The 24,061-nt window shown below is 38.6% G+C and overlaps 1 protein-coding gene across 16 annotated transcripts in view; it reads right to left on the reverse strand.

Annotated features, from left to right (window-relative positions):
* Nucleotides 1-24,061, reverse strand: part of KIF16B (kinesin family member 16B) — a 134,675-nt gene that overhangs the window by 98,388 nt on the left and 12,226 nt on the right. For 15 of the 16 annotated variants that reach the window (XM_040697799.2, XM_419330.7, XM_040697800.2 and 12 more), the window contains exons 2-12: nucleotides 22,463-22,532; nucleotides 21,413-21,526; nucleotides 17,672-17,788; nucleotides 14,004-14,101; nucleotides 13,401-13,510; nucleotides 12,631-12,773; nucleotides 11,603-11,771; nucleotides 11,096-11,227; nucleotides 8,146-8,321; nucleotides 5,397-5,462; nucleotides 3,549-3,608 (exon numbers count right to left, since the gene is read on the reverse strand). In XM_040697799.2, coding sequence (XP_040553733.1) covers nucleotides 3,549-3,608; nucleotides 5,397-5,462; nucleotides 8,146-8,321; nucleotides 11,096-11,227; nucleotides 11,603-11,771; nucleotides 12,631-12,773; nucleotides 13,401-13,510; nucleotides 14,004-14,101; nucleotides 17,672-17,788; nucleotides 21,413-21,526; nucleotides 22,463-22,532 — 1,255 coding nt within the window. Of the gene's footprint in view, nucleotides 1-3,548; nucleotides 3,609-5,396; nucleotides 5,463-8,145; nucleotides 8,322-11,095; nucleotides 11,228-11,602; nucleotides 11,772-12,630; nucleotides 12,774-13,247; nucleotides 13,293-13,400; nucleotides 13,511-14,003; nucleotides 14,102-17,671; nucleotides 17,789-21,412; nucleotides 21,527-22,462; nucleotides 22,533-24,061 lie in introns of those variants that run through there. The other variant, XM_040697791.2, reaches the window with a different exon arrangement.

A 24,061-nucleotide genomic window follows, 5' to 3' on the forward strand; every position in this document is an offset into this window, starting at 1 on the left:
GAAAAACAAAGAGCAAACAGATTCAATGAGGGCAACATAAGAATCAAAATCCTGGAGTTAACTAAGTGCTGAGGTTGCAAGACACCTGGAGACAGAGAAATGAGGTACAGCAGTGCTGCTTTGTATGGTGCAATTCTTGTGAGAGCTGATGATGGTTGAGGAAACAGCCCAAAGCCTATGGCCTTTAAATCAACACCATCACTTGGCTTTTCAATGCAGTATTTTACCTAATGCTAAGCATCATTCTCCCTACTTACTATTCACAACAATATCCTCCCTTCAATTAAAAAGAGGGATAGAGGACAGAATCTACTACTAGGTCAGTAATGTTAGAGCGTCATACTGTATTACAGTGAGGAGGTCAAGGATGAAGATAAACTTCACTGCCCAAAACAATGCTTGTCCCTTCAGACACATAACGACTCCAAGCAGCTGCCATGCTACAGCAACAGATACTTCATGAGCATAAGCATAAGTTTAAAACCCCTTTTAAAACCCTTTTAAAAATGGATGCGGTATCTCAATCTTTGCATCATGATAGTGGGAGGATTTTGGCTTTGGATGTGATTTGGCAGTAGTTCAGACTCCATACAAACCCAGACAGTCTCACTACAAAAGAGATCCTTCCAAATGCATGGAAGAAAGAGTACAATATCACCACTACCACCACTGCTCCAGGACGGGTCCAGTCAGGCAGCAGGACATATGGTTCATAAACAACGTTCACAGACAATACAAGCATTCAGCCATACAGATCCAGCACTAGTCTCAGAATTGACAACATTTACAGATAGAAGAACATCCTCAAACTGATAACGCATCCTGTGATGGAAACTGTAACTTAGGGTCAACTACATGGAGAAAAAATGGCAAAGGGGCATAAGCATGTTAAAAGCCACAAACAGAAATAAGGAAGAATGCTGGGATGTGCATGTTAGCTGTACCTGTGGCACAGTACTGACTGAAATCATTTAAGCTGCCAAATATTTTTTAAACCAGAAACTTGCCTCCACAAGGTGTTCTTTCTTCCTATCTGACAGAATTTTCCATTCTGCTTTATTATTTACAAGGTAGCATTTAGTTGTTGCTGGAAACACATAAAGCAAGGTTCAAAGTATCTCTGAAGTGTGAACAAGTTGGAAGAATTGGAACAATTTTTTCAACTTCTGAACAATCACAAAGAGATGAGAAAAGAATGAATTCAGCATTAGTCTGTCCTAGTGTAGTTCTGGTAGAAAAAATAAAGTTAAATACTTTTAAGTTTTCACTGAATGACCACAAACAAGCCTCACCTGCTCACGCTCAGTTCAAACAATCTTTCAATAAAGGTATCCCAGATAGAATTACCATTTAACCAAGCTCAAATCACACAGCCAAGGAACAACGCACAGTCAAGAAATTACCAGACTCCTCCACACAGTCAGCATCAATCTCCTGCAAACCACGCTTATTTACTCAGGGGAAAGAAGGTAAAGAGAAGCAGCTTTTAAAGACAAACATGACAGTCTAAGGTCGTTAATGAAGAATGTTCTGAAAGCTGCTGGTGAATGGCATGGAAAAGTTGCAGCTGTGACCGCAATGATGTGAGCACAGTATTATTTCTAAAAGGGCTTCAAGTTTTAGAAGCAATCTGTATGACCTGTGCATTCAAGAAGTCGTATCTATATACATAAAGAAATAAAGCCAGGGAAGGAGCCTGTTACAAGAAATATTGCTTTCTCTAGTTTAAAACTTGCTTTCCCTATGCAGCCTGGCAAGCCTCCATATAGCCCTTTCCCACTCACATGCTGGCAGTGATCTCCAGATTTGTTAAACAAGTGGAATAAAAATACAGATAGCCTCAGCAAAATGCTGTAAAATAAAGCAGTAAAATCAGGAATTCTTTTGCAGATTTTCAGTTCTTTTTCAGGGCCAAGAAAGTTTCAATTGCTTTTAACCCAGAAGTGAAATATGCTAAAGTAATATGCTCAAATGGCAGCATATAGGAGTGCAAAATACAGAAGCTGGATGAATTAAACTAACGAAAGCTCGGTACCAGTGGGGCAGACTTACAGCTTCTGTGTTTTGAAAGCTTTTATATTTGGCTATTTAACAAACAGGGCTCTCCCTTGTTTCTTTGAGTTGTTCAATTAACAGATCAATGCTTCGTACAACCCTGCAATATCTACGGAAGAATCAGCACATTTCCAACATTAAGCTAAGAAGACTTTCCACAGGCTAGCTGCATCACGTTCACTTCACAGTTGACTAGAATTTACCAATTCTCTATATAGAACTCAACAATTCTCATGGAACTCCCCAATCCACACCAGAGTAAAGAGAAGACTAATAGTTCTATATAGAAGTATATCTGCATAGATGCTTCAGAATAACAAAACAGAGGAATAATGTAAAAATGGAACTAAAGTATCTGAGGGATATGCAAGCGGTAATTCCCAGTTCAGTGTCTGGACAGACATTAAACAGCCCATTCTGTCATGCCATCTGCTAGGCAGCTTCCAGTCCTGCTCTGTTCTCTAAGCTCTTTCTGCTTTATTTTTAAGCACAGTCATTTGACTTACTTGCAAGTCAGATAAAAGACACAGAGGTGAACTTAAAATAAAAATTAACACAATTAAAAAGCGATTCACAGCAAAAATCAACTACAAAAACAGGTCTCAGATCAGTGATAAGGAGAATTTTTAAAAATACTACATGCTTGCTTGAATCACACTCTGAATAAGTGTGTTCTCAGCATATACTGCAAGTCATGAGAGCTTATGGTTTGTTTTCCAAATTTTTATTTAACAGAATAGTTAAAACATTTGGCAAAAACATGAGTGCACTCTGTGGAAACCAAACTGTGGGAACTGTTCTTCTGTGTGCACTCATATGGAATTGTGAAGTAGCCCATTAGAACATCACGTAAAAATACCATCTTCAAGAGCCACATGCCAACATAAAATCCTACCAGAACAACTGGACAGTAGAGAGGCGAAGATATATGCAGATAAGACAACTGTATTAGACTACATTGTTCAAAAAACACAGTATGGAAATCACCAAGTTGCCCTCTGGGATCTGTACTAAAACTGCTAAATGCAAGAGGGTACTGTGTGGATTTAACTGCTTCAGAAGTATTCTGGAGTCATATAACAACTGCACTCAAGCCAGCTTACATGAATGAGCTGCAAAAATCCCAGTGCTCGGGGACTCAGCTCAGATCCATCTGTTCTATTTGATGGAGACCTACTGGAAGATATTCAACTGAAAGCTGTTATTCCAACTTTAAGAACTACTTCTGACTGAAACAAATCTGAAGGCCAATGCAAAAACACATATCTTCTATGCAACACCTTCACTGAGATATCCAGTACAACATAAAAGGTGGTTATTTGCAGTTATGGGTGCAACACAAACTCCAGGGGGATAAGGGAGCCAATCGCCCTTGCCCGAGCTGTCTTTCTTTGCAGTAAAAAGGAAATATTCAACATAGTAAAGATTTGTAAGAAGGAAAAACTCTAAGATTAGTTCAAATGCCACATTGAAAAAGAATGTATCTGTCTTACTTTCAGAATATTTTGGGTTTCATTCCACTTGTTTGTCCATTCTTTGGTCAGTTCTTGCACCTGTAAATGAGAGCAAATATCTGAAAAATCACATCTCTGCGGAAGTCCATGATAATTAATTCTTAGACAAGTATGAAATACTTGTGCAACTCTTTCTGTAAAGTTTAGTACTCCAATATTTAAAAGAGAGCTACTGCTCCTTCAGTAAGTGACTAAACCACAACAGCTTCTTCCCCTCATCTGAGCTAGACACATTCCGACCAAAACAAACTCCAGAAATCACAGAGTAGGGCGTGCAGAAGCAGCAGCAGCAGGGAGCCATCATGAGATGCAGAGCTAAGTTTGCTGCATGACAGAAATCTCTCAGCTGAAATCAGAACTGAAGTCAGGGTCTGCTTGCAAAGGTGTTACTAACAGGGGCAGCACTGCCTATCAACACAGAAGTGTTGTCCTGCCTTTCCTACTCACCAAGATGCCCATCTCAAAGGGCAACTTATACGCACCAGAAAAGGCTCTTTTCATTTCAGATCCCTTCTGGCTTTTTAAAAAGCACTGTATAGAAAGCAATTTGGGCAGACTGACCTAAAAGCTCGGGCTGACTTGGAATCATTATCACATGACATATAAGTGTGCACGCGCACACATGTATATACACACACATGCATACACACGCCTCAGTTTTTGATATCAGCTGATTTCTGCACATGAATTAAATACAGTGACTTAAAAACATACACAATCATTTATTATTTAAATCCACTTCATAGTGCAGAATGATGAAAATCACTATGGCTACGTCCCTACAAAAATTTGCTGCAAGTAAAAAAAAAAAAAAAAGGGTCTTCACAGTTCCCACAAAGACCTCCCTATTTACAACCAGCAGCTACACCCCAGCTGTCTTTGCAGTTCAAATGCAAATGAATCAAGAAGAAATAAACATGTTTATCTCACTTCTACCTCTATCTCAAGAATTCAGAGAAAAGTAAATACATTTTTCAATGCACCATCAGTGTTGGTGGTCAGAATGTTAAAGCAGGAAAAAAAGCCTGAAAAGGCTGAAGAGAACTATTAAGAATGCCCATAAGTCTATTCACCACATCAGAACACTTTTCAGAAATTGTTCTTACATAAGGACAAGTTAACTCATTAAAGCTACCATATATGTGTCACACAACTTAAATATGGTGATAAAGTCTTTACTGAGCATAAGCAATATTATTGCATTCATTCAAGTCTTAGAAAAAAGCTACAACCACTGCAATACCTACTTAGATTTTTCAGTAATCATGTCTGCGGGGATTAGGTTAAATAGCAATCAAGTAACCTTCTAATGAGGTTGAGAAAAGATAATAAAACATGCTCGGTATGCTTTCCATACAGAGGGCAACACTCCTGAGCAGGACAAGCAGCTATTACTGCCAGAGTACAAATAACGTACTTTAATTAGTGTGTATACAGCAGCTCTTATTGCTCACTACACCTAGACAAAGGCTTTTTTTTGTGCACTAAAATAAAAGCACATTTCAAATGTTTTAAAAGCCTTGTCTGAATATGAGAAATACATTTACAACAGAAGGCTCATATCACTCCTTTGCAGGTTCCACTTAAAGTATACTGCACAACACAATGGGGATCCCTGCGTAAACCACAGAGCTGTAAAATGCATTCCTAGCAGAAACGTGGCTTATGGATAAATCCAAAGTGTACTTTGTAGATATGGCTCATACTAATATACCTTGTTTTTTAATGGTTTAATGCTCATGTTTATAAAAATAAATGGCTATCAGTGGCACCAACGCCCCTTTACTCCATTTCTTTGTTTTTTAATTGATGTATGAGATAACTCACCCTTGCTTCATTCTGCTGAAGCTTTTCTTCCATACTTAATGCTGTTGGAGAATCCAGGAGAGCGATCTATAATTGTAAAAAATAAATAGTATCAGGCTAATAAAAGAAGGGAAAAAAAGACAATTCTGGCAAAATCAGCTGAAAAATTATCTGTTCACCTTCTTTGATATTTAGTATGAAATACTTTACACTCCAACATAAGTCATTCTACCTTAAAATACTGTAAACTCTCCAAATAATCAAAGTGTTGTCAAAGCAGATATTCTCAATACAAATCATCAGTTTGGGAGCATTATTTCATTCCTTCTGTTTACATGTTGTCACAAATACGCCCACACAGAAACCAGACAAGATTATAACACATAATTCCCCGAATTTATATTCCTGTTAGACATGAAAAGTTATTATGCATCAACACTTAACGACTTTGCTGTATGACATATCTGTACTGCCTACCTGCAATTAAAAACTGTATATAAGATAATAGGCATTAGAAAAGGAAGCTATAGACGCAGAAGCAGTACTCATTGTTATATGACCTCCCACACTGAATTCAACACTGCATTTCAGTAACCAGTATCTTCAGTGATCTACAGAAGCATTTGCAATACAGTATTCTGGGAATATAAAGGAAGATCACAGAAGAAATTATGGAGGGATTTATATTCTATTGTGCATATATAACATCACTTGCAGTTTTACTAACCACCCCACATTCAATTAACTTAAGCAAATTGCCTATTGTCTGCCATACAGCCATCTATCACATCCTACAGCCAAACCAGATTTATTTTGTGATATCCACTACTTTACAAATTGGAATTAGGACAAAGCATTACATCTTCAAAGCGTCTGTGCTATATCTACCTCGCTAACACATTCAAAAACTCAAAGTGATCAGACAAGTTAGGGAAGAAACATTCATTTTTCTCTGCTAAAGAATACAAGAGAAGTATAAAAATATAACAATAATTCAGCCCCAAGAGGAGTCTTCTAATTGTCTGTAGCAAAGCAGAGTTCAGCTTCAATCATCCAGAATACCTGTTACTGCTTCATACTGTGGTCCCATTCCCTTTTTCAGCAAATGTTTTATAGCATGAAATCTAGCTGAAGTACTAAACTTACATAAAGAAAAGGCCTATGCTGAACCGACATTTCACAATGCACAGTCTATCTAAAATAAACTTAGGCAGTTCTGGAGATAAATCTAGAGAATCATAGAATCATAGAGTATCCTTTCAGATGTCTTCCCAAATCACATTTGCTCAGGCATTAAATCTAGCAGCCCCAAGTGGCATTATTTAGAAGAGACGCATGTCCTGAGCAATTGTACATTCCTTATTGTTAGCTCAGTTTCATCATCCTGGAAACAGAGGAGAAATTAAGCTTAACCGAGTCTGTGCAGCAAATGTTAAGAGTGGCCAATACTGAGAAAAGACAAAAAAATAGCATTGAGCAGAAGAGAAATTCTGCAGGTCAATACAGGTGGAGAGGGAGAGGACACAACGAAAGGTGTGTTTTAAAGCAAACCAGCATTCTGTATAATTAAAACAAAACACAGAAAGTATGCTTCGTTCTGTACAGCCCCATAAGTAAATAAAATATACCGGACTACTCCCTCCAGTACGTAGAAGCTTTGCACTGGGCAGAGTGGTTCTGGCAATCATTCCTACTGTTATAAAGTCTTCCACTCTGCTCAGTCTCAGTTCCTTAATTCTTTAACTCTTCAAATCGAGTAGTTTGGCGACTCAGCACCAGAAGCTCAAGCCTAACTAGCATACTTTAGAATGAAACAACAGTTGTTCAGACAATCTAGCTGAGAAACCCTTCTCATAGTAAAAGATACCCAAAAGCCATATAGTTTTTAACCACTGGCCTAACTTGGCTATTTTAACCTCCTGTGTCTAACAGGTGTAATTATAGCATTTGTGTTCATGATCACCACCACCATAACCATCATCTGTTGCCACAGAAACAGTAAAGTTAAACAAGCAGTCAGTATCAAACTTTGCAAGTTTTATAAATCCAGGTCAGAATACTCAGAAATATGGAAGATTTGTGCTTTTAGTACTTTTGGATTATTGATATATCATTCCTGTTTTCTTTGCTCTCTATTACATTCACACATTGGCAGAAGCTCATGTTTTCTGGAAGAACAGAACTGTCAATTCAAAGAGGCAGGGCCTCTCAGCAGTTCCCCTACCCGAGACATAAATCTAACTAGGAGAGTTTTCAGTCTGTGCCAGTAAAAAATATAAACCTTTTCTTCCATCACAACTGAAAGTACTTTTGCACGTTCAGCACACGACATGCTCTCTAACGCTACCCAAACCCACATCAACATAAAAATGTAGGAACATGGTCATCATAAATACTTCGTGCCTTCTGCTACTTTTGAGAGACCAGCTAATGAACTTCTTCAGTCCATCAGGATAGACACAGCAAATACGTTCTGTTCAGTCTCCTTGCGCTGAGTTGAGTACCTGTTCCCCAGCAAACTGCAATCAAGGCCTGATTACATTAAGAGAAAGCTAAAAGCTTGAGATTGATAATTTTTCCCCCTCATGTTAAAAGAGGTAATCTGCTGGCCATATGGAAACTGATTCAATCAGTAAAATAATATTCATTCATAGCCTCATAGAGCTTGTTTACTCAAATCAATATAATGAAAGATAATTATCTCATTACATTCTAGAAATAGATGTTATAACTCAAGGAAAATTACACATAAATTTCAAGTAAAGCTAACCTGATTCCCTTGAGCAAGCAGGGCTTTTAATCGGGCTATTTCAGCTCTCAGCTCACGGATCAGTTTGACGTTAGGATCTTCATTAATAGTAGGCTTGTTGATGATGTTTTTGGCTCTATTTGCATAGCGAAGTGTACTTAAAGTTTCTCCATAATTGACATCAGCAGGTGAAATAGCTGAGGAGATGAAATCAGAAACAGTTTATCCAGCACCACGTGTTTCATTTAGTAAAGCTAGTTTATATTTTAAGTCTGATAAAGTTAACATGGATGAAGAGACAGAAATACATAACCACTACAACAACAATTTGTTGCAGTTCTTCATTTTGTTCTACTGCCTTCATGGCACTATAATTGTGTTTAAGTAATTTAAATAATTAGGTCCAACAATCAAGAGTTGTAAAGCAATCTTTCAGTTAACATACGTAGTATTTACAACCCACTGGTAAGCATAAATATCCTGTATAAATACTTCACAGGCTCCTGTGAATTTCTACATGAACAGTGGAAAAAATCACCAACTATTTTATAGAGGATCAATGCAATAATCCAATGGAAAAGTCATTTCAGGTAGAAACACAGTACTCCAAGTTTTGAAAGTAACTTAAATAGCATTTAAGCAAAAGATACATATGAAAAACAAACCAAAAGAAAAGCTTCTGTCACCCATTTACAAATCTATCTGTTGTGCTGAGCTGCAGGTGTCTGGCAGCAAGCAGAATATTCCTTATCTGAGGCACTAGGAAAATGAGTACTGTTTTTACAGGCAACTCAACAAGGAGACGCAATGGATTTTTAATCAAAGCGCTGATGCTATATTTCAGCTAATTTTCCTAACAATATGTAAGGTGTCCAAATTAAAAAGAGACCATCATTTGGAAACGAGGGACCAGAAGTCTTCTTAATGATGCAAATGAACAAGAAACCCAAAGAACCAGACAATGAAAACTCCTGAAAAAATAATTAAGCAACCATAATTTTCAGGCCTTCCAGAGTCTCACAACAATACTAAATATTCTTTTAGTGGCAGAGACTGCCTGAGTTAGGAGAGATGCTCTAGGGACCAGTCTATACTTCCTCTAGTTCACACTATTCACTTTCCTACTTTATCTACTGCCTACCCCCCCTACTCAATTATTCTCTTTCTGGACGGATGCTAGAATATTTTATAAAAATATGACATATCAGAATCAGACATATTTTTATAAGAGCCTTTCCTAGAGCCTGAGATGATCTTCCTGCTTCTTTGCGTGAGTGTTTAGTTATAGAAAAGGCATGCCAAACATATTTGGACAGCCTGTCAGGCTCTGTTAGGCAATTCAGCCACATTATCAGTAGAGTTACTGCAGGAGAAGAGATCAACCATCAGGGCTGTGCCTAGCAGATGCATCGTTAATAGATGGAAAAGTAGCTGAAAAAGCAGCTGCGCACTATAATCATTAGTAAAGGCACTGAAAGCTCACTGCGTTTTTAAAGCCTCCTCACCCACCCCACCACAGAATACACTGAGTTACTCAACCATGTAACTGTAAGAAAGCATCAAGAAAGATGTTAGCACAGCGTTAGTTGAATAGCCAGAAGAAGAAAGCAGCATCTGCCCATGATCGCCTTTTGACACAGTGAGCAGTCTTGGAAAGAAAATGGCACCAATTTCAGAAATATCCCCAAAACCTTGCAATGTAAGGACTCAGCAAATCCATCCACAGCAAAGCAAGTGAAGAACCAGAATTTGGTTCAAGGCATTTTACAATCTCAACTTCCCTGCCCAACCATTTCTCAAAAGAGGAATCCATCAGTTAAACTACATCACAGTGGAACAGGGGAGAAATTACTTCACACTTATACCTCTGACATCCCAAATCCTCCCCTCCTCCCTAATACTATTTTTAGTAGTATAAATAGTTGTTTTTTTTTAATGAGATTCCCATCCCAATCTGTTGAAAAGCCTGCAATACATGCCATACATGGTTTTTAAATCCAGTGATCCTTACAGAGCTTCCTATAGGTAAAAGGAAAGCTGTAAGAGAAGTTTGTAGGTTGACTGATCATGAATAATTAAATCTATACAAAGTTAAAACGCTGTATTCAAAAAGTAAGTTAACAAAAAATGACATTCTTATCCACTGAATGTCAAAAGAGACCAGGCTGTTTCTGCCACTAACTCTGCAGAAACAACGTTTTGGAAAAGTGAACTGATTCACACATTAATATTGACTAGATACACCAAACCCTTCTTTAAAAACAAAACAGAACAGAGGATGAAAGTCTGCAACCTGTGGAGGAGAGGTGTAAATAGAGAGAATTACAAGACTTTATCTAGATCCAGGCTTGTGCATTTATCACAAATATCAGAGCTGTCTTGAATGCAAATGAATCACAAGAACAAACAGGAGATATTATTTGAAGATTAACTAGTCAGATTAGCTTATCATTACACTGTGTGTGTGTTATAGACTAACACAGCAGTGAGCTCACTGTCAGAGCAGACGCAGACAATTAGGCACATACATTTGGATGACCCTTATGTACGCCTAATGACTGCACATATACAATCTGAATGCCTTGTTATGTTTGTGACCAAACATAATGCACCCAGAAAGAGATCACAGAATCATAGAACCCTTAAAGATCTGCACATGAAAATGAAATTCTCAAATTCTGGAGACACATAACTGTCAATGTTCAGAACAAATGCCATTGTACTGAACAAATTAGACAGTTCCTATATACATAATGAAACCACATACAGTTACAGAACATCTCTTGCAGCAGTATAAGAGTGCAGGTAAAGGCAGAGTGTTACTAGAAAACTCACAAAGAAACAAAGAAATTAAAATGTGTAAATAATGCTCTGCCTGAATGAAGCATCTGGAATCTAAATATTTACAGCTAATCCTATTGAGCATGAATAGATCAGGATGCAAAAAAAAAAGTCATTTAAAAACACTTACTGGCAATCATTATAGTTTTAGAGTTTCCTCCTAGGCTATCTTTTAACAGCCAAGTCAACACAGAGTCTCTGTAAGGCACAAATACTTGCTTCTTCTTTGAAAGAGGATTTGTTGCATCCTGAGATAAATCAGCTGTGATGTAAGGACAGAAAAAGAAATAGCAGTTACACATTTTCATTCATTTTCAAACAGAATATATTCTAGGTCACCATTTCATAGAATCATAGTGTGGCTTTGGTTGGAAGAGGCCTTAAAATCATAGAATCAAAGAATCATAGAATCACAAGGTTGGAAAGGACCCGCAAGATCATCTAGTCCAACCATCCTCCCATTGCCATTGCTACCACACGCTACTAAACCATCTCCTGTAGCTCCTCATCCAAATGCCAAAAATCATCTAGTTCCTAACTCCTGTACTTGTGTAAATAAAAAACTGTAAATTAGCAAAACGGTATTTAACAATTAACAAATCTACAAGAGGATAAAGCACAACATCTAGTAACTTACCTAAGGCAGAAATGACATTTCCCAGAGTAACGAGAGATTTGTTAATATTCCCGCCTTCCTTTAATCTAACTCCTGTGGCACCAGTGGCATCTGCTCTCTCACTTCCAGCAAGATCTACCAAATGAATCTTGCTAACAGTCTCACAAGGCATTTCAGAATCAAATTTAGCCTAAAAATAATAATAAAAAAGTATTAAGCTACAGAATTCTGAAATCTTACTGAATCCAATTTAATCACCTCATCCACGGCACTGAATTTTACTTACTCTCAATAGCAGAGCATCAGAAGACGTGTATTAAGGGTGTCACAGAAAGGCATACGTTGTGACTTTTTTCTAACTCCCACAGAAGTAGTTACTTTTTGAAATCGTAGCATTTGCAATTCCAAGCCATTTATGCACACGTACCAATAACTGTGAGTTGGCATTTACCTGATGCACTGCATGCACTTCATTCGTATTATTAGGCTTTCAACTAACATTTAAAGTTACAGCTTCTACACACAGACACCTACAGTCACATTCTCCTCCCATTTCCAAGTTTAAAGAAGTAGCAATTAGGAGTTTACTGTATATTTAAAAAAAATTAAATTAAATTAAAAGATAACTATGCTCTGAAAAAACAATCTCAATCTTTCCACCAGTAATTGAAGAAATATAAATAGGTTTCTTAGAGTAAGAGAGGAAAAGTCAGTAACAAAACACTCAGACAACATTTCTACCCCATGATTTGGGCCACAGAGAAGTTTTGTTGTTTTGTTTTTAAACTGATTTAGCCCAAATTTCCAACCTGAATTTCCTCAAAATCTGTCATTCTAAGTAATCATATTACACTGTTAATTTTAAGGAATGTGATTACTGTTAAAGGTATTTCCAATTCCCAAAATGCCACTTTCATACTTCTATCTTTCCTTATCAGAAGACAACATACAGTCAACTGTTTATCCATATTTGCTGATCTGAGCAGTGTACTTTATTATCATCATATGAGTTATTGAACACAGACACATTAATATAGGGTTGTTTTTACCTGAGTGAAGTTGATTGTGAAAATGGCATGAGACCTGCTGCTGACATCATTCATTCCAGTTGCAGCTGTAGTTCTGTTTATATTTCCTGCATCCATAAGTTCTTCTATATCACCATAATTTTGCACTAAATGTTTAGACAAATCTAAAGAAAAGTACAGTGTTTCAGTATGCCCATGCATGCGCCTGATTTATTTCTTTTCCCCCAACAAAAGGACTCAAATTTCCATCACTACAAAGTGATGCTGCAATTGCAGTGTTTATTGTTGTGCTTTATTACTCTTCAGGAAAAGAATGAGATCTCCTGTGAATAACTGCAAACTTACATGTTTACGGTAAATTAAGAGAAAATATGCATTCTTACTAAAGTATTTAGTGCATAAGCATCCTCTCTCAAGAGACAGGAACTTCCAGTGGCAGAAGATGGATTAAGCCAACTAGATTGCTTCACTCCATCTGAAACATTATGGATTTATAAATCATATTCAATGAATTCTTATAACCAATTGCATCTCTTAATATTACTTGAAATTTGTTTCACTTTACAGATAAATTGTATTTACGTGGAGTAATCTCAGAACTGAGATAGCAAGTAGAAATAGAAAATGAAGCTATTCACCTTTAGTGCTTTTCTATCAAATGAAAGTTCTATATCCACCATCACCTTTATTTCAAAGGAAAAAAAAAAAAAAACCCAAGCAATTAGATCTAACACTTTAAAATCTACAAAGGTAATAAAATATCCAGTGCAAAATGTTTAAAGTCCTTCTACCTTCAACATACGGTCCCTCTTTTGGATGTTCTCGGATTCGTAAATTATTCGTTTTTGATGACTTCCGCCTGAGCAGATCTCTCACACGTTCATTATAGATTTCCAGATAGCTGAAAGAAAAAGGCCAGAAAAGCCACTGACTGAATGAAGACTCTCTCAGAGAATGAAAGGCATATTCAGACAGTTTGAAAGTAAGACGAAATGCCTGGGGAAGCAAATCCAAAGTTGGCTGAAGATAGTAATGACTGCTGTGTCCTTGTATCATGAGGGAAAAAAAACAAGAAATCAAAAGGGAGCAGACATTAGCAAGATCAAGAGCACCTAATGTTAGCCTTTAATAAATAGCAAAATAAGAAAGATGCCTTCCAGTAGTAAAGGCATTTTCATCACCAGGTAAATGAAGCCAAATACAGAGTCGTTGGATCAAAGTTAGAAGTATTGCACATTTTGACTGTGACTGCCAACAAAAATCAATTATAGGATTGAGGCCAAGCATGGAAAGTTATCTTAAAAACAGGCCTTTCGCAGAGATAAGTGAAACAGGGTTGCAGGAACCGAAACAAGTCTGATAAAACAGCAAAATACTAGCATGCCAGGACCTACCTCACTTCTGTTCGAAAGGACGCCTCATTCCGTTTTGTTTTTTCACTTATTTTGCTGAATAACCCTTCACAAATCCGAGGTATTAAGCCAGCATCACCCTGCAACAACAACAATTCTTATTCCCAAGGCTACATATGCACGTGAAGTACATTTTGAAAAATAAAACCGAATCAATTGTTTCACACCCAGAAACAGCAACGGGAGGAATCAAACCTCCTGCCCTCTATTTAACTGTATTCACCTTACCACTTTAATTCATATGTTTGTAAGAACGTACATCCTAGCTCCAATTCTTTACTGTTGGGCTATGCGTCACCTCTCTCGCTTAGTATCAATATCCCCAGCTACTTAAGGCAGAACTGGCCCCCCAGAGCAACGTAAGAACTGTCTAATTCTTCCATCTATCTCATTTCACTATGGACTTCACAAATATCTGCAGTGAAGGTCTTTTCCAACCAAAGCCAAGGCTTCCCCAGCAGCAGAGGGGTGAAGGAGAACCACACAGCTCTGATCCCAGCTACCATGCTCCCATGGAGAGCTGGTTTCAGCAGGTAGATCACCACCTACCTACCTGCTGAGCTCCCCACCTCCCTGCCACAAAGGCAGAGGCTAACATCCATCCAGAGTCGAAATGAGTGAACAAAAGCAGAGGACAGGCATACAGATGAGCTCTGGGCTCAGAGTTGCTAAATCAGAATAGCTTACAAAACAGTCTGTCAGCTACAATTTGCCTTCAGTCCAAAGAAGCACAGACTTGATGCAACGGACTAATGCTAATTCCGTGTACTGCCAAGGCAAGAAATGATCTTCATTAGAGTTAGTAGCCTTGTAATTAGGAAGAAGGCAAATCAGGACAAACTAGAACAAATATCCAGCGTGAAAACAGCCCAGATACTCCAGGCATCCAAGAAGATTTTCCTAGTGGGATTCTAGAGATATCTGGCTGCAGGAAACACACCTACAGCAGACTCATCTGCAGACTCTGGCAAGACAGGCACTGCACAGGCAAAAGATTTCTCTTCTGCTCTGCCCCTGTTCCAAGGTCACTCCAGCCTGCTTCCACACTGCTCCCATCTTTTCTCTTTCTTCAGCTTCTCTGTTCCGGCAGCTTTCTCCCAGATGCCATCACAGAGCTCCTCACCTTATTTCCTTGGTACAGACAGTATTCCTACCTGGTTCTTCATCCAGTCTCAATCTTCTTATTTTAAATCACTGCACACCTGCATGCTCTCCCCCCATTTTCCCCTCTTCTTAGCTACTTTCTCCAAGATCTTAATGACAGCCAGTTTGTCCTTCCTAAGCTGGGCTTCATCCTTCAAAATAATTATCTACTCCCTCCTTCAAGCATATCTGGACTTTCTCCTGACTGCACCTTGGTTTGTAACAACCAAATCAGAATAAAACAGCCCTCAGATAAAGGGAGAAACTTACACGTTAATAATGCTTATTTTGAGGGTTGCCTTTGGTAACATAGGAACATCTTTTTCCAGTATTTTCCAGGGCCCAGTGTTAGAATTTCCCACCACTTATTTATTTAAAGAACACACAGGAAATTAAAAGAACTTTCTTTCATCTCATGCTTGGAAACAACTGAATAGTTTTAATTACAGTTCAAGGAAAAAAAAAACATGAAAGATCCATCATAAAGCTTTAGGCAAGCCATTAGTTACTGACACAATTCAGCAGTTGCAAAGAAAGTCTTAAAATAGAAAAATATTACTCTAATTGAATAACTTCAACTATGGCAGGATAGTGATGAGGAAGTAAGAGCACATACTCCCCAGTACACTTTGTCACTAAAATGTACATCTTACAGAATGTACATTCTTTATTAGAGACTAAAATTAAACATTTCCTTCCTTTTCATCCCTTACTGCTCCAAAGTAGGATCAAGTCTATCTTATCACCTCTATCTTATTTTTTTTTCTGGGGTTATAGAATTTCCCATCATTAAGGTTTATAGAACCAAAATAAGTAGTCCACTGCAGAGCTGAATTTTCTTATTAAAAGCTTGTTTTCCTTCTGTGTTATCTAACCAGAAACCTCTTTACTGCAATTTTAACATTCTGCTGCTTGCCCATCTACCTTATAGGGGAAAAAATAAAAATAATTATTCCCTTCCTTTCTGCAGTAGCCTTTCACATCTAGGAAGACTTTTGTTGCTCCACAGTCTTCCTTTCTCAACATATGCATGTCAGACTTTCCTGACAGAACATATTTTATAGACCTCCAACCACTTCAGTATCCCTGCTCAAGACTTCTAACTGGCCCACGTACTTCTTGAAACAGTTGTGGCACACACTGTTAAAGAAGCAGCCTCCCAGAGCCAAGAACAGCATACATTTAAAGAAAAAGGAGAACAGAATTCATATTTGTTAAGGAGAAGTGGGGAAAAGAAAATTTATTTCCAATTCAAGTTTTCTTACAGAACCGCAGCGTCTCTGACAGGGCCATCAATTTTAAAGCATTTAACTTGGCGGCTGAGTGTATTTTATACACACACTGTACAAAACCAGATTAAAGTATTTATGTATCATGGCAAGAAGATTAGACCTTTATTATCGAATAGTGTCAAGCAAACTTCAGCACCTATTCATTTGCAACATGTCTTGATGATTATGGTCATTACATACAGTCAGGCAGTCCCATAAAAATGTCACATATAAATTTCCAGAACAGAAATCCACATCTAGGTCATAAGATCTTTTCTGGTTACAAAAGCCTATTTTGCTTACCATAGTGAAGCCACTTATTTTTTGACAATTGAAAGAGAAAGATTTAAAGCTAATTTACTCTCCTAAACTCAAGGAGGTGCGAGGTGGCATTTCCAAAGAGTGAGCTAATGAAGGACAAGTGGCAATATTCCCCTTTTCAATTCTGCTGGGAGGAAAAGTATTTTTCCCAAGGATTAAAGGGGAATTAACCTTTTAAAGGCTGCCTTGCAAACAGAGTTCATCAGTCAGCCCTTCGTACCGCTCCACTCCCAACAGTTTTGCCAACGCTTTCTGTCCTTGTCCTTGAGCCATCATGGAGGTAGCTGCAAGAAACTACTTCTGCACCTCACTCACAGATTGCCACATGCCCTTCCTATCATACCTGCCCTCTTTGTCAGGGTCTTCGCTGCAGTGCTAAGAAAGCTGGAATCCTTAAACTCAAAGTCAGCATTACCTACCCACAACAGCATGTTGAAACTCACATTTAGCTACTCTTACCCTCAGTCCCTACTCCACACTTGACAGCCTTTTCTGAACAGGGGTCAAGGATCTGTTTCAATCTTCTAACCTTTCAGAAGTGGTCTAAAAATGAGACTTCTTCAGAAGAAAATTGATCACTTATGTACTCAAAAAGCATTTTATTTATTTATTGTTTTTTTTGCTAACATGGAAAATCAGTGGTAACTTTTAAAACATTTGGCTCTGTTGCAGAGTGGAAAGGATTGCTTTTTGTACAACGTAACAGAGCATCCCTTAAAGACACTTCTTGAACAGGTAAATATTTACCTGTAGAAGAAACAAGAGCTTCTATAAACCTCTTACTACTACTGGAAGTTGCCATGTAAGGGAAATCAACAGTATACAGAGAGGATAGGTGACAGCACTAACAAACACATGCATATCTTCAATGCACCGCTACAGAGCAAAAATGCACATCTGCAAAATACTACATACCGCATTTCCCATCATGGTGTAGGACTTCCCAGATCCAGTCTGTCCATATGCAAAAACACAAGCATTATAACCTTCAAAAGCAGATTGAAGCACATCTGTACCAAGGTTTTTGAAAACCTAAAAACAAAGAATTTTTTTTGTTGTCAGTCCAGCACAGCAAATCTTAAACAATCACAGTAAGCTACCATGTAATAAGCCATTGGCATCAACCAATGATATTTACTCTATGACGGAAAAGAAGCACTTCTAATCCAACTGCTAAATGTTACTATCATATTTAGTTTACAGCCACACAGCACTGTATTTCTTGCTTCATTTCCTGTCAGAGGTCTACATGACTTGCAGAAGTACAAAAACAAAAAAAACCACTATTCTTTCTGCAGCTCTCTTTGCTTTCAGCTCATCTCAGACATGTCTTCCACTTTTCCTTACTGTTAATATCTATTTATTTTTTGCATCTCTGCCAACTCCCTGTGCTCTGCAAATATCTGCCCTGGTCTCAAAAAGAGGTGTTTATCAATCCTGTTAACACTTCCACATGGTGGGCTTTTTGGCACGATTTAACCAAGTCTAGGAAAAAAACTGCCCCGTTATTTTCTAAGTAGCTTTTAAGAATTATTACTTCCCAGGCAAACATAGCCATGTTTTCTACAGCATTAAGTGATCCTCTTTTCTCTGTTAGCCCCTCCCCTATTAACACAAGCATTCGCCTCAGAAACTGATGATCCATCCTCCACACCACATAATATAGGTGGTCCATTCTCACCTGCTAATTCAGCTCTCACCAGGTGCCTTCAACACCTTTTTCTGCAGCACTGCCTCCAGTTTTCCCCCCCAGGTTCCTGACCATTCATTATCATTACCCTTCATTTCCATTCATACCCTCACTGACCCAAGTAACACGTGGTGCAATGTTTCTCTCAATGAAAAACATGAATACAGGTCTCCCGATCCATAAATTAATTTCAGAAAAACCTCACAGATGTTTCATATGATTTGGCTATCTCTCATCCATACATGTGGTTTAAATTAACCCAGGTGTACAAGTCATTATTAACACTGAATGGCACACACACATACCTGCATTTGTAATCATGCCACTCCTCATGGAGGAGCGCTGAGTAATTCCTTAATCATTGATGCTGAGTTGCAAGCCAGCCTATACAATACTTAACTTGATCTTCCCTTGAGCAAAGAAGCTACAATGTTGTAATCAGTAATACTTGTCTAATAGGAAGAGTACAAGGATCAGCCAAAGCACAATTTTCCTTTCTCTTGCCATCTGAGAAGCAGCAGCTCAGTACAGTTCTCTCCGGAGTACTTGCTACATTGATTTTTCCCTTTCATCCCTTTGTCTATAGCATTTTTTTCTCACCAGCTGGATTAAGCCTTCATGCATTACTGTTTTGACTGCAGCTCTCCTGAAATTCCCACCTGCATTTACATCCTGCAGCCTTTTCAAGACTGAGCCATAAGCCCTCCAGGGTGCACAGGCTACCATTAGCTGTCTTCCTGTGATCACAAAAGCATGAAATCATTATTCCCACAGAAAAGTTCTCCCTATGCATCCTTTAATCACAGCAAAAATTCAAATGTTTTTTATTTTTCCCCCTCCATGATGTTTGTGGGCTTTCCTCAATACCAGGCTTCATAAAGATCTATTGCATTATTCTTAACTGTGACTATCCAGAAAATTAGCATTTGTTCATTGCTGCATGATAAGAAAAAGCCTCCCTCCTGCTTTCTAACCACACTGATAAAGGTTTCCGGTACAATCATAGAATCACCAGTGTTGGAAAACCTCCAAGACCATCCAGTCCAACCGCCTATATACCACCAGTATTCCCCACTAAACCACGTCCCTTAGTGCAACATCTTCACATTCTTTGAACAACTCAAGGGATTTTTTTATTTTATTGCTCACTGGGCAGCCCATTCCAGCATCTGACCACTCTTTCAGAGAATTTTTTCCTAACATCTGACCTGAATCTCCCCTGGTCCAGCTTGAGGCCATAACTTGAGGTCAGTAACTATCATCATTCTAGATGATTTTAAATGGGAGCCACGTGTGTCTGCTTAGCTTTATGTATTTTTCCTGTTAAGAATCTGTGTATACCTTGCTCAACAATTTGGGGCAGTACATCGGGCAGCCAGTTACAGACAGCATGGTCTGAACGCAGACTTAATGCACAGGTTAGAAGGAAACACACCCTTAGGATTTAATTTCTTCAGGACAAGTGACTGCAATGGTGTTTTGTCACAAAAGGTCAGTAAGCTCATCAAAATTCTATCTGTTTCTCTCCCGTGAATACAAACTAAGTGGCTGGATGGCAGATCGCCACTCCCACTCTAATTTTTGAATACGAAAGCGTATTTTACATCTACAAGGCATATTAATGGAGCATGTCATATTAGACAGAATTTCATGTATTATTTCTCTGCCATTCAAATGGAAAAACACAACAGCCATGAACAAAGCTCACTACCAACAATCAAGATCAATTTTATTCCATGGCGAAATGAATGTGAACGAAGGCGCCCTTCTTCTATGCCATTGGTGCAGTAAACTGGAAACTCTGCAGCAACTCGATAAGAGCTTAACTACAAAGCCTTCCAATTAAATGTGGAATGAATCACACAACCAAAACAATAGCCTGAGCAGCTTTTGTTTTAGAAAACGCACTCCCATTGTTCAAACATTCCTTTTGTTTTCACACATTATAATTACCATGCTTGATACAGGGATGACAACTTCTTTGAGACTGAATAACAGAAGTTACCTTTGCCAGTAAGGACCAAGGAGGCAGAGCCTGGCATCATGGGACACACTGGAACAGCAGAATACTGAACGTGGACATCTAGGCTGTGTTTAGGATTTATTTTAGCATCCTACTACCATCCACCATAAAGCTCACAGACTTTAAAACAGTCATGGCTCAAGGCTGCTGCAACTATCCCTACATAGGTATATTTTTCCTTAAGTTATTAAACTTCCCACTAAAAACTTGAGTTCCAGTTGTTGCACTCAAACATGCTTCTCAAATGTCCAGCAGCACGAAAGCAATTAAGATACTTTTACATCAATTTCAAACATATACTTCTTGATATTTCAGAGAATACAGCAAAAACTGTGTTATTTAATAAAGTTTAAGAACGTGTTAAACTGTGCATATCGTTCAAAGTTAGCTTTTCTATTCTGAATGTGCAGGAAGAAAAGCATTTTTGTCCTTTCCTAAGCGGAATGCTCAAGGGACAAGAAGGAAGAATCTATGACAAGCAGGTTGTTCAGTGTGTACCAAATGTTTTTGGGAAAAAAAAAAAAGAACATTTCAACTGGCAAAGAATGTTTCTGTCTAACTGAATTAAAGATATATGCTTGCTTCTCTAAAATGATCTTTTTCAGAAAGCTTTTCCAAAACAAATCTAATGCCTCCTTTCACAAAGCAGCTCAGAGAAGCTGTCTAGCTTGACCTTACAAGACAAACCAGACAAGAGAAGGCATTTAGCCTGCTGTATTAGAAAACACAGCATTTAGCCATGTTAAATAAGTTAGAAAACAAGTGAAAAAAAAAAAAAAAGGAAGGATAAGAAAACATTCAAACTCCCATCTAGGGAATTTCCAAATTACGAAGGAAGCACTTCCAGCAAAAAGAAGTTTCAATAATGCTTTCACCACAGAGACAGAGTGGGGTGAGTGCGGGAAAAAGAAACCAACTTCTTTTTAACAACTAGAAATCTTACCGTTTCTTGACAAACAAAGCTGGGACTTTTACTGTCTGCAGAGAAATAGGAAAAATCATAGGTAAAGGTCTTAGTTCTTTCTCTTCCTGTATCGCCAGTACCACCCTCTGGTATCTATAGAAGAAAAGAAAATGAACTGGTACAATACATGCTGATGACATAATTAAAAACATCTTTTAACAACTAATCTGAATGCAAATGCAACTTCAGGCTACACACTAAGATATCTGTGATGAAGGCTAGCTTATTATTCTAACCGTGAAAAAATGTACACAGCTCAGAAGTAAGGACAGTCACATTACAGGACAGAATAGCAGAAATCCTTTGGATTTTAGCTTACTGCTCCTAGCAGTATATTCTTGTCACAATTCTTATGCTTAGTCAGATTATACCAAGGGATCTTCCTACACTTAAAATTAGTAGGAGCCAGAGACCTTTGCACCGTGATCAGCATTTCAGTACAGAGCCCTCATTAAAATGGCACTACATACCTGTTGCTTACACTATCATCTTCTCAAGACATGACAGTTAGTGATGCACTTCAGCTGTAATCACTGCCATCCGAATCCATCTGTCTCAACAAACTACACTGAAATTCCCTTTTGTATATTTGTCACTGGAAACTATCTTGCAAAAATCTATTTCCTTTGCATGATTTCTCTTGGCAAGAGAAATGTTAAAATATAAAATCAAAATATTATAGCAAGTGATGGGTACTTTGCATTTAGTTCGTTTACATGGGAATTCCAGGAGACTGCTTCTACAGATAAACTGAAGGTTTAATAGCTACTGGGCACGTACTTCTCTTCTACTGTAGGCTTTCATCTTTCAGCTAAGTAACACTCACAGCAATAAACCTAAGAGATACAGCCTTGCAGACTGGTTATCAAAAAGCTGTGGTACAGTAAGTCATACATTGACCCCTAAGGATTACTTCAAAATTCAAAAACTAAGGGCTGTTCTCCCTAGTGTAGTAAGCACCATGGTTTCATGCAGTCATATTTCGGCAGCTATTTGGCTAGAATTTCCTTCTTTAAATTGTTTACTCACCTTCAAGTTTGTGATTGTCGTTTTATTTTTCTCCATTGAAATAATAAACTTAGCATTGAGATCTTTCTCCCTGAAAATACAAGCAAAGCTTGAGTACATTAAAGAAAACATATCATGATCAGCCACAGTCACATTTTCATTCAATAAGTTACTTGCCACAGTCAATTAATCAAGTGAATCCATCTTTAATTGCTGTGAGAAATGTTTATTTATTGCTATGGGATATATCTGAAGTACTTGGGCTTCCCTCCAAATTCAGATCCCTTCATCTAGAAGTAGAGAGGCAGCTTGGGGAAAACTGCTTCAGAAGTTTGACTCTGCAAGTCAGAGAAGTGGTGGGTTCTTAATTTGAAGATCCAAAGCCCAGTGAAGTCAATTAAGTGGCTTTGAAGAGTTTCAAAACAGAACGCTGTAACCTCAGCTGTAACCACTCCCCTATTAATAGCAGTGCCCATCCATCTACATGGCCTATGTAGCAGGGACTCAATCTTACACCCACAACACACTCACGTTTTAGGCTCATTTAGAAGTGGGGTACCCAAGGTATTTTGGAAATGTGATGCCTGGCAGCACAGGTGAGAGGCTCTGCTACCAAGGGGTTGCTGCACAGGATTGCTGCCTCCCAGAACACAATGATCCCAGAAAGAAACACAGCCCACTTCCACAGCAGTGTTGTCATGCATGCACACACGTGCCACAAGTGTTTGTTTTCAAAAGCACTGTAAGAAATGTCAGCTCAGCATCTAACACCTGCATGTCTCAATTTGCTTGCTAGAGATAGGATTTTCTCATTCCTAACCAAGTAGCAGCACAGGTTGCTCTTGAATGATAACCTTGAGCATTATCTCCTGTGCACACACAAAAAGAACAGGAACAAAAAGTGAAAGACCACTATGTATCATGCACAACCTGGCTCTCCAAATGCTGACAGACACTCCTGCTCCAGCATTGCCTGACAAACACAAAGGAAGCAGAGGGCTTTAAAGCACTAACAAGAGCTTTACACACTGCATGCAGATACAGTCAGATACATACTGCACGCACATACAGTCAGAATTGACTGGATACACACTTACACCAAACGAAATGGAAATAATACAATCACAGAATCACAGAATGGCCTGGGTTGAAAAGGACCACGATGCTCATCTAGTTTCAACCCCCTGCTATGTGCAGGGTCGCCAACCACCAGACCAGACTGCCCAGAGCCACATCCAGCCTGGCCTTGAATGCCTCCAGGGGTGGGGCATCCACAACCTCTTTGGGCAACCTGTTTCAGTGCATCACCACCCTCTGTGTGAAAAACTTCTTCCTAATATCTAACCTAAACCTCCTCTGTCTCAGTTGAAAACCATTCCCTGTTGTCTTATCACTATCCACCCTTGTAAACATCTATTCCCCCTCCTGTTTATGCGCTCCATTCATACACTGGAAGGCTGCAATGAGGTCTCCCTGGAGCCTTCTCCTCCCCAAGCTAAACAATCCCAGTTCCCTCAACCTTTCCTCATAGGAGAGGTGCTCCAGCCTTCTGATCATCTTAGTGGCCCTCCTCTGGACCGGCTCCAAGAGCTCCATGTCCTTCCTGTGCTGGGGGCCCCA

This window comes from Gallus gallus, chromosome 3 (genome assembly GCF_016699485.2).
Source record: "Gallus gallus isolate bGalGal1 chromosome 3, bGalGal1.mat.broiler.GRCg7b, whole genome shotgun sequence".
NCBI classification, from domain to species: Eukaryota; Metazoa; Chordata; class Aves; order Galliformes; family Phasianidae; genus Gallus; species Gallus gallus.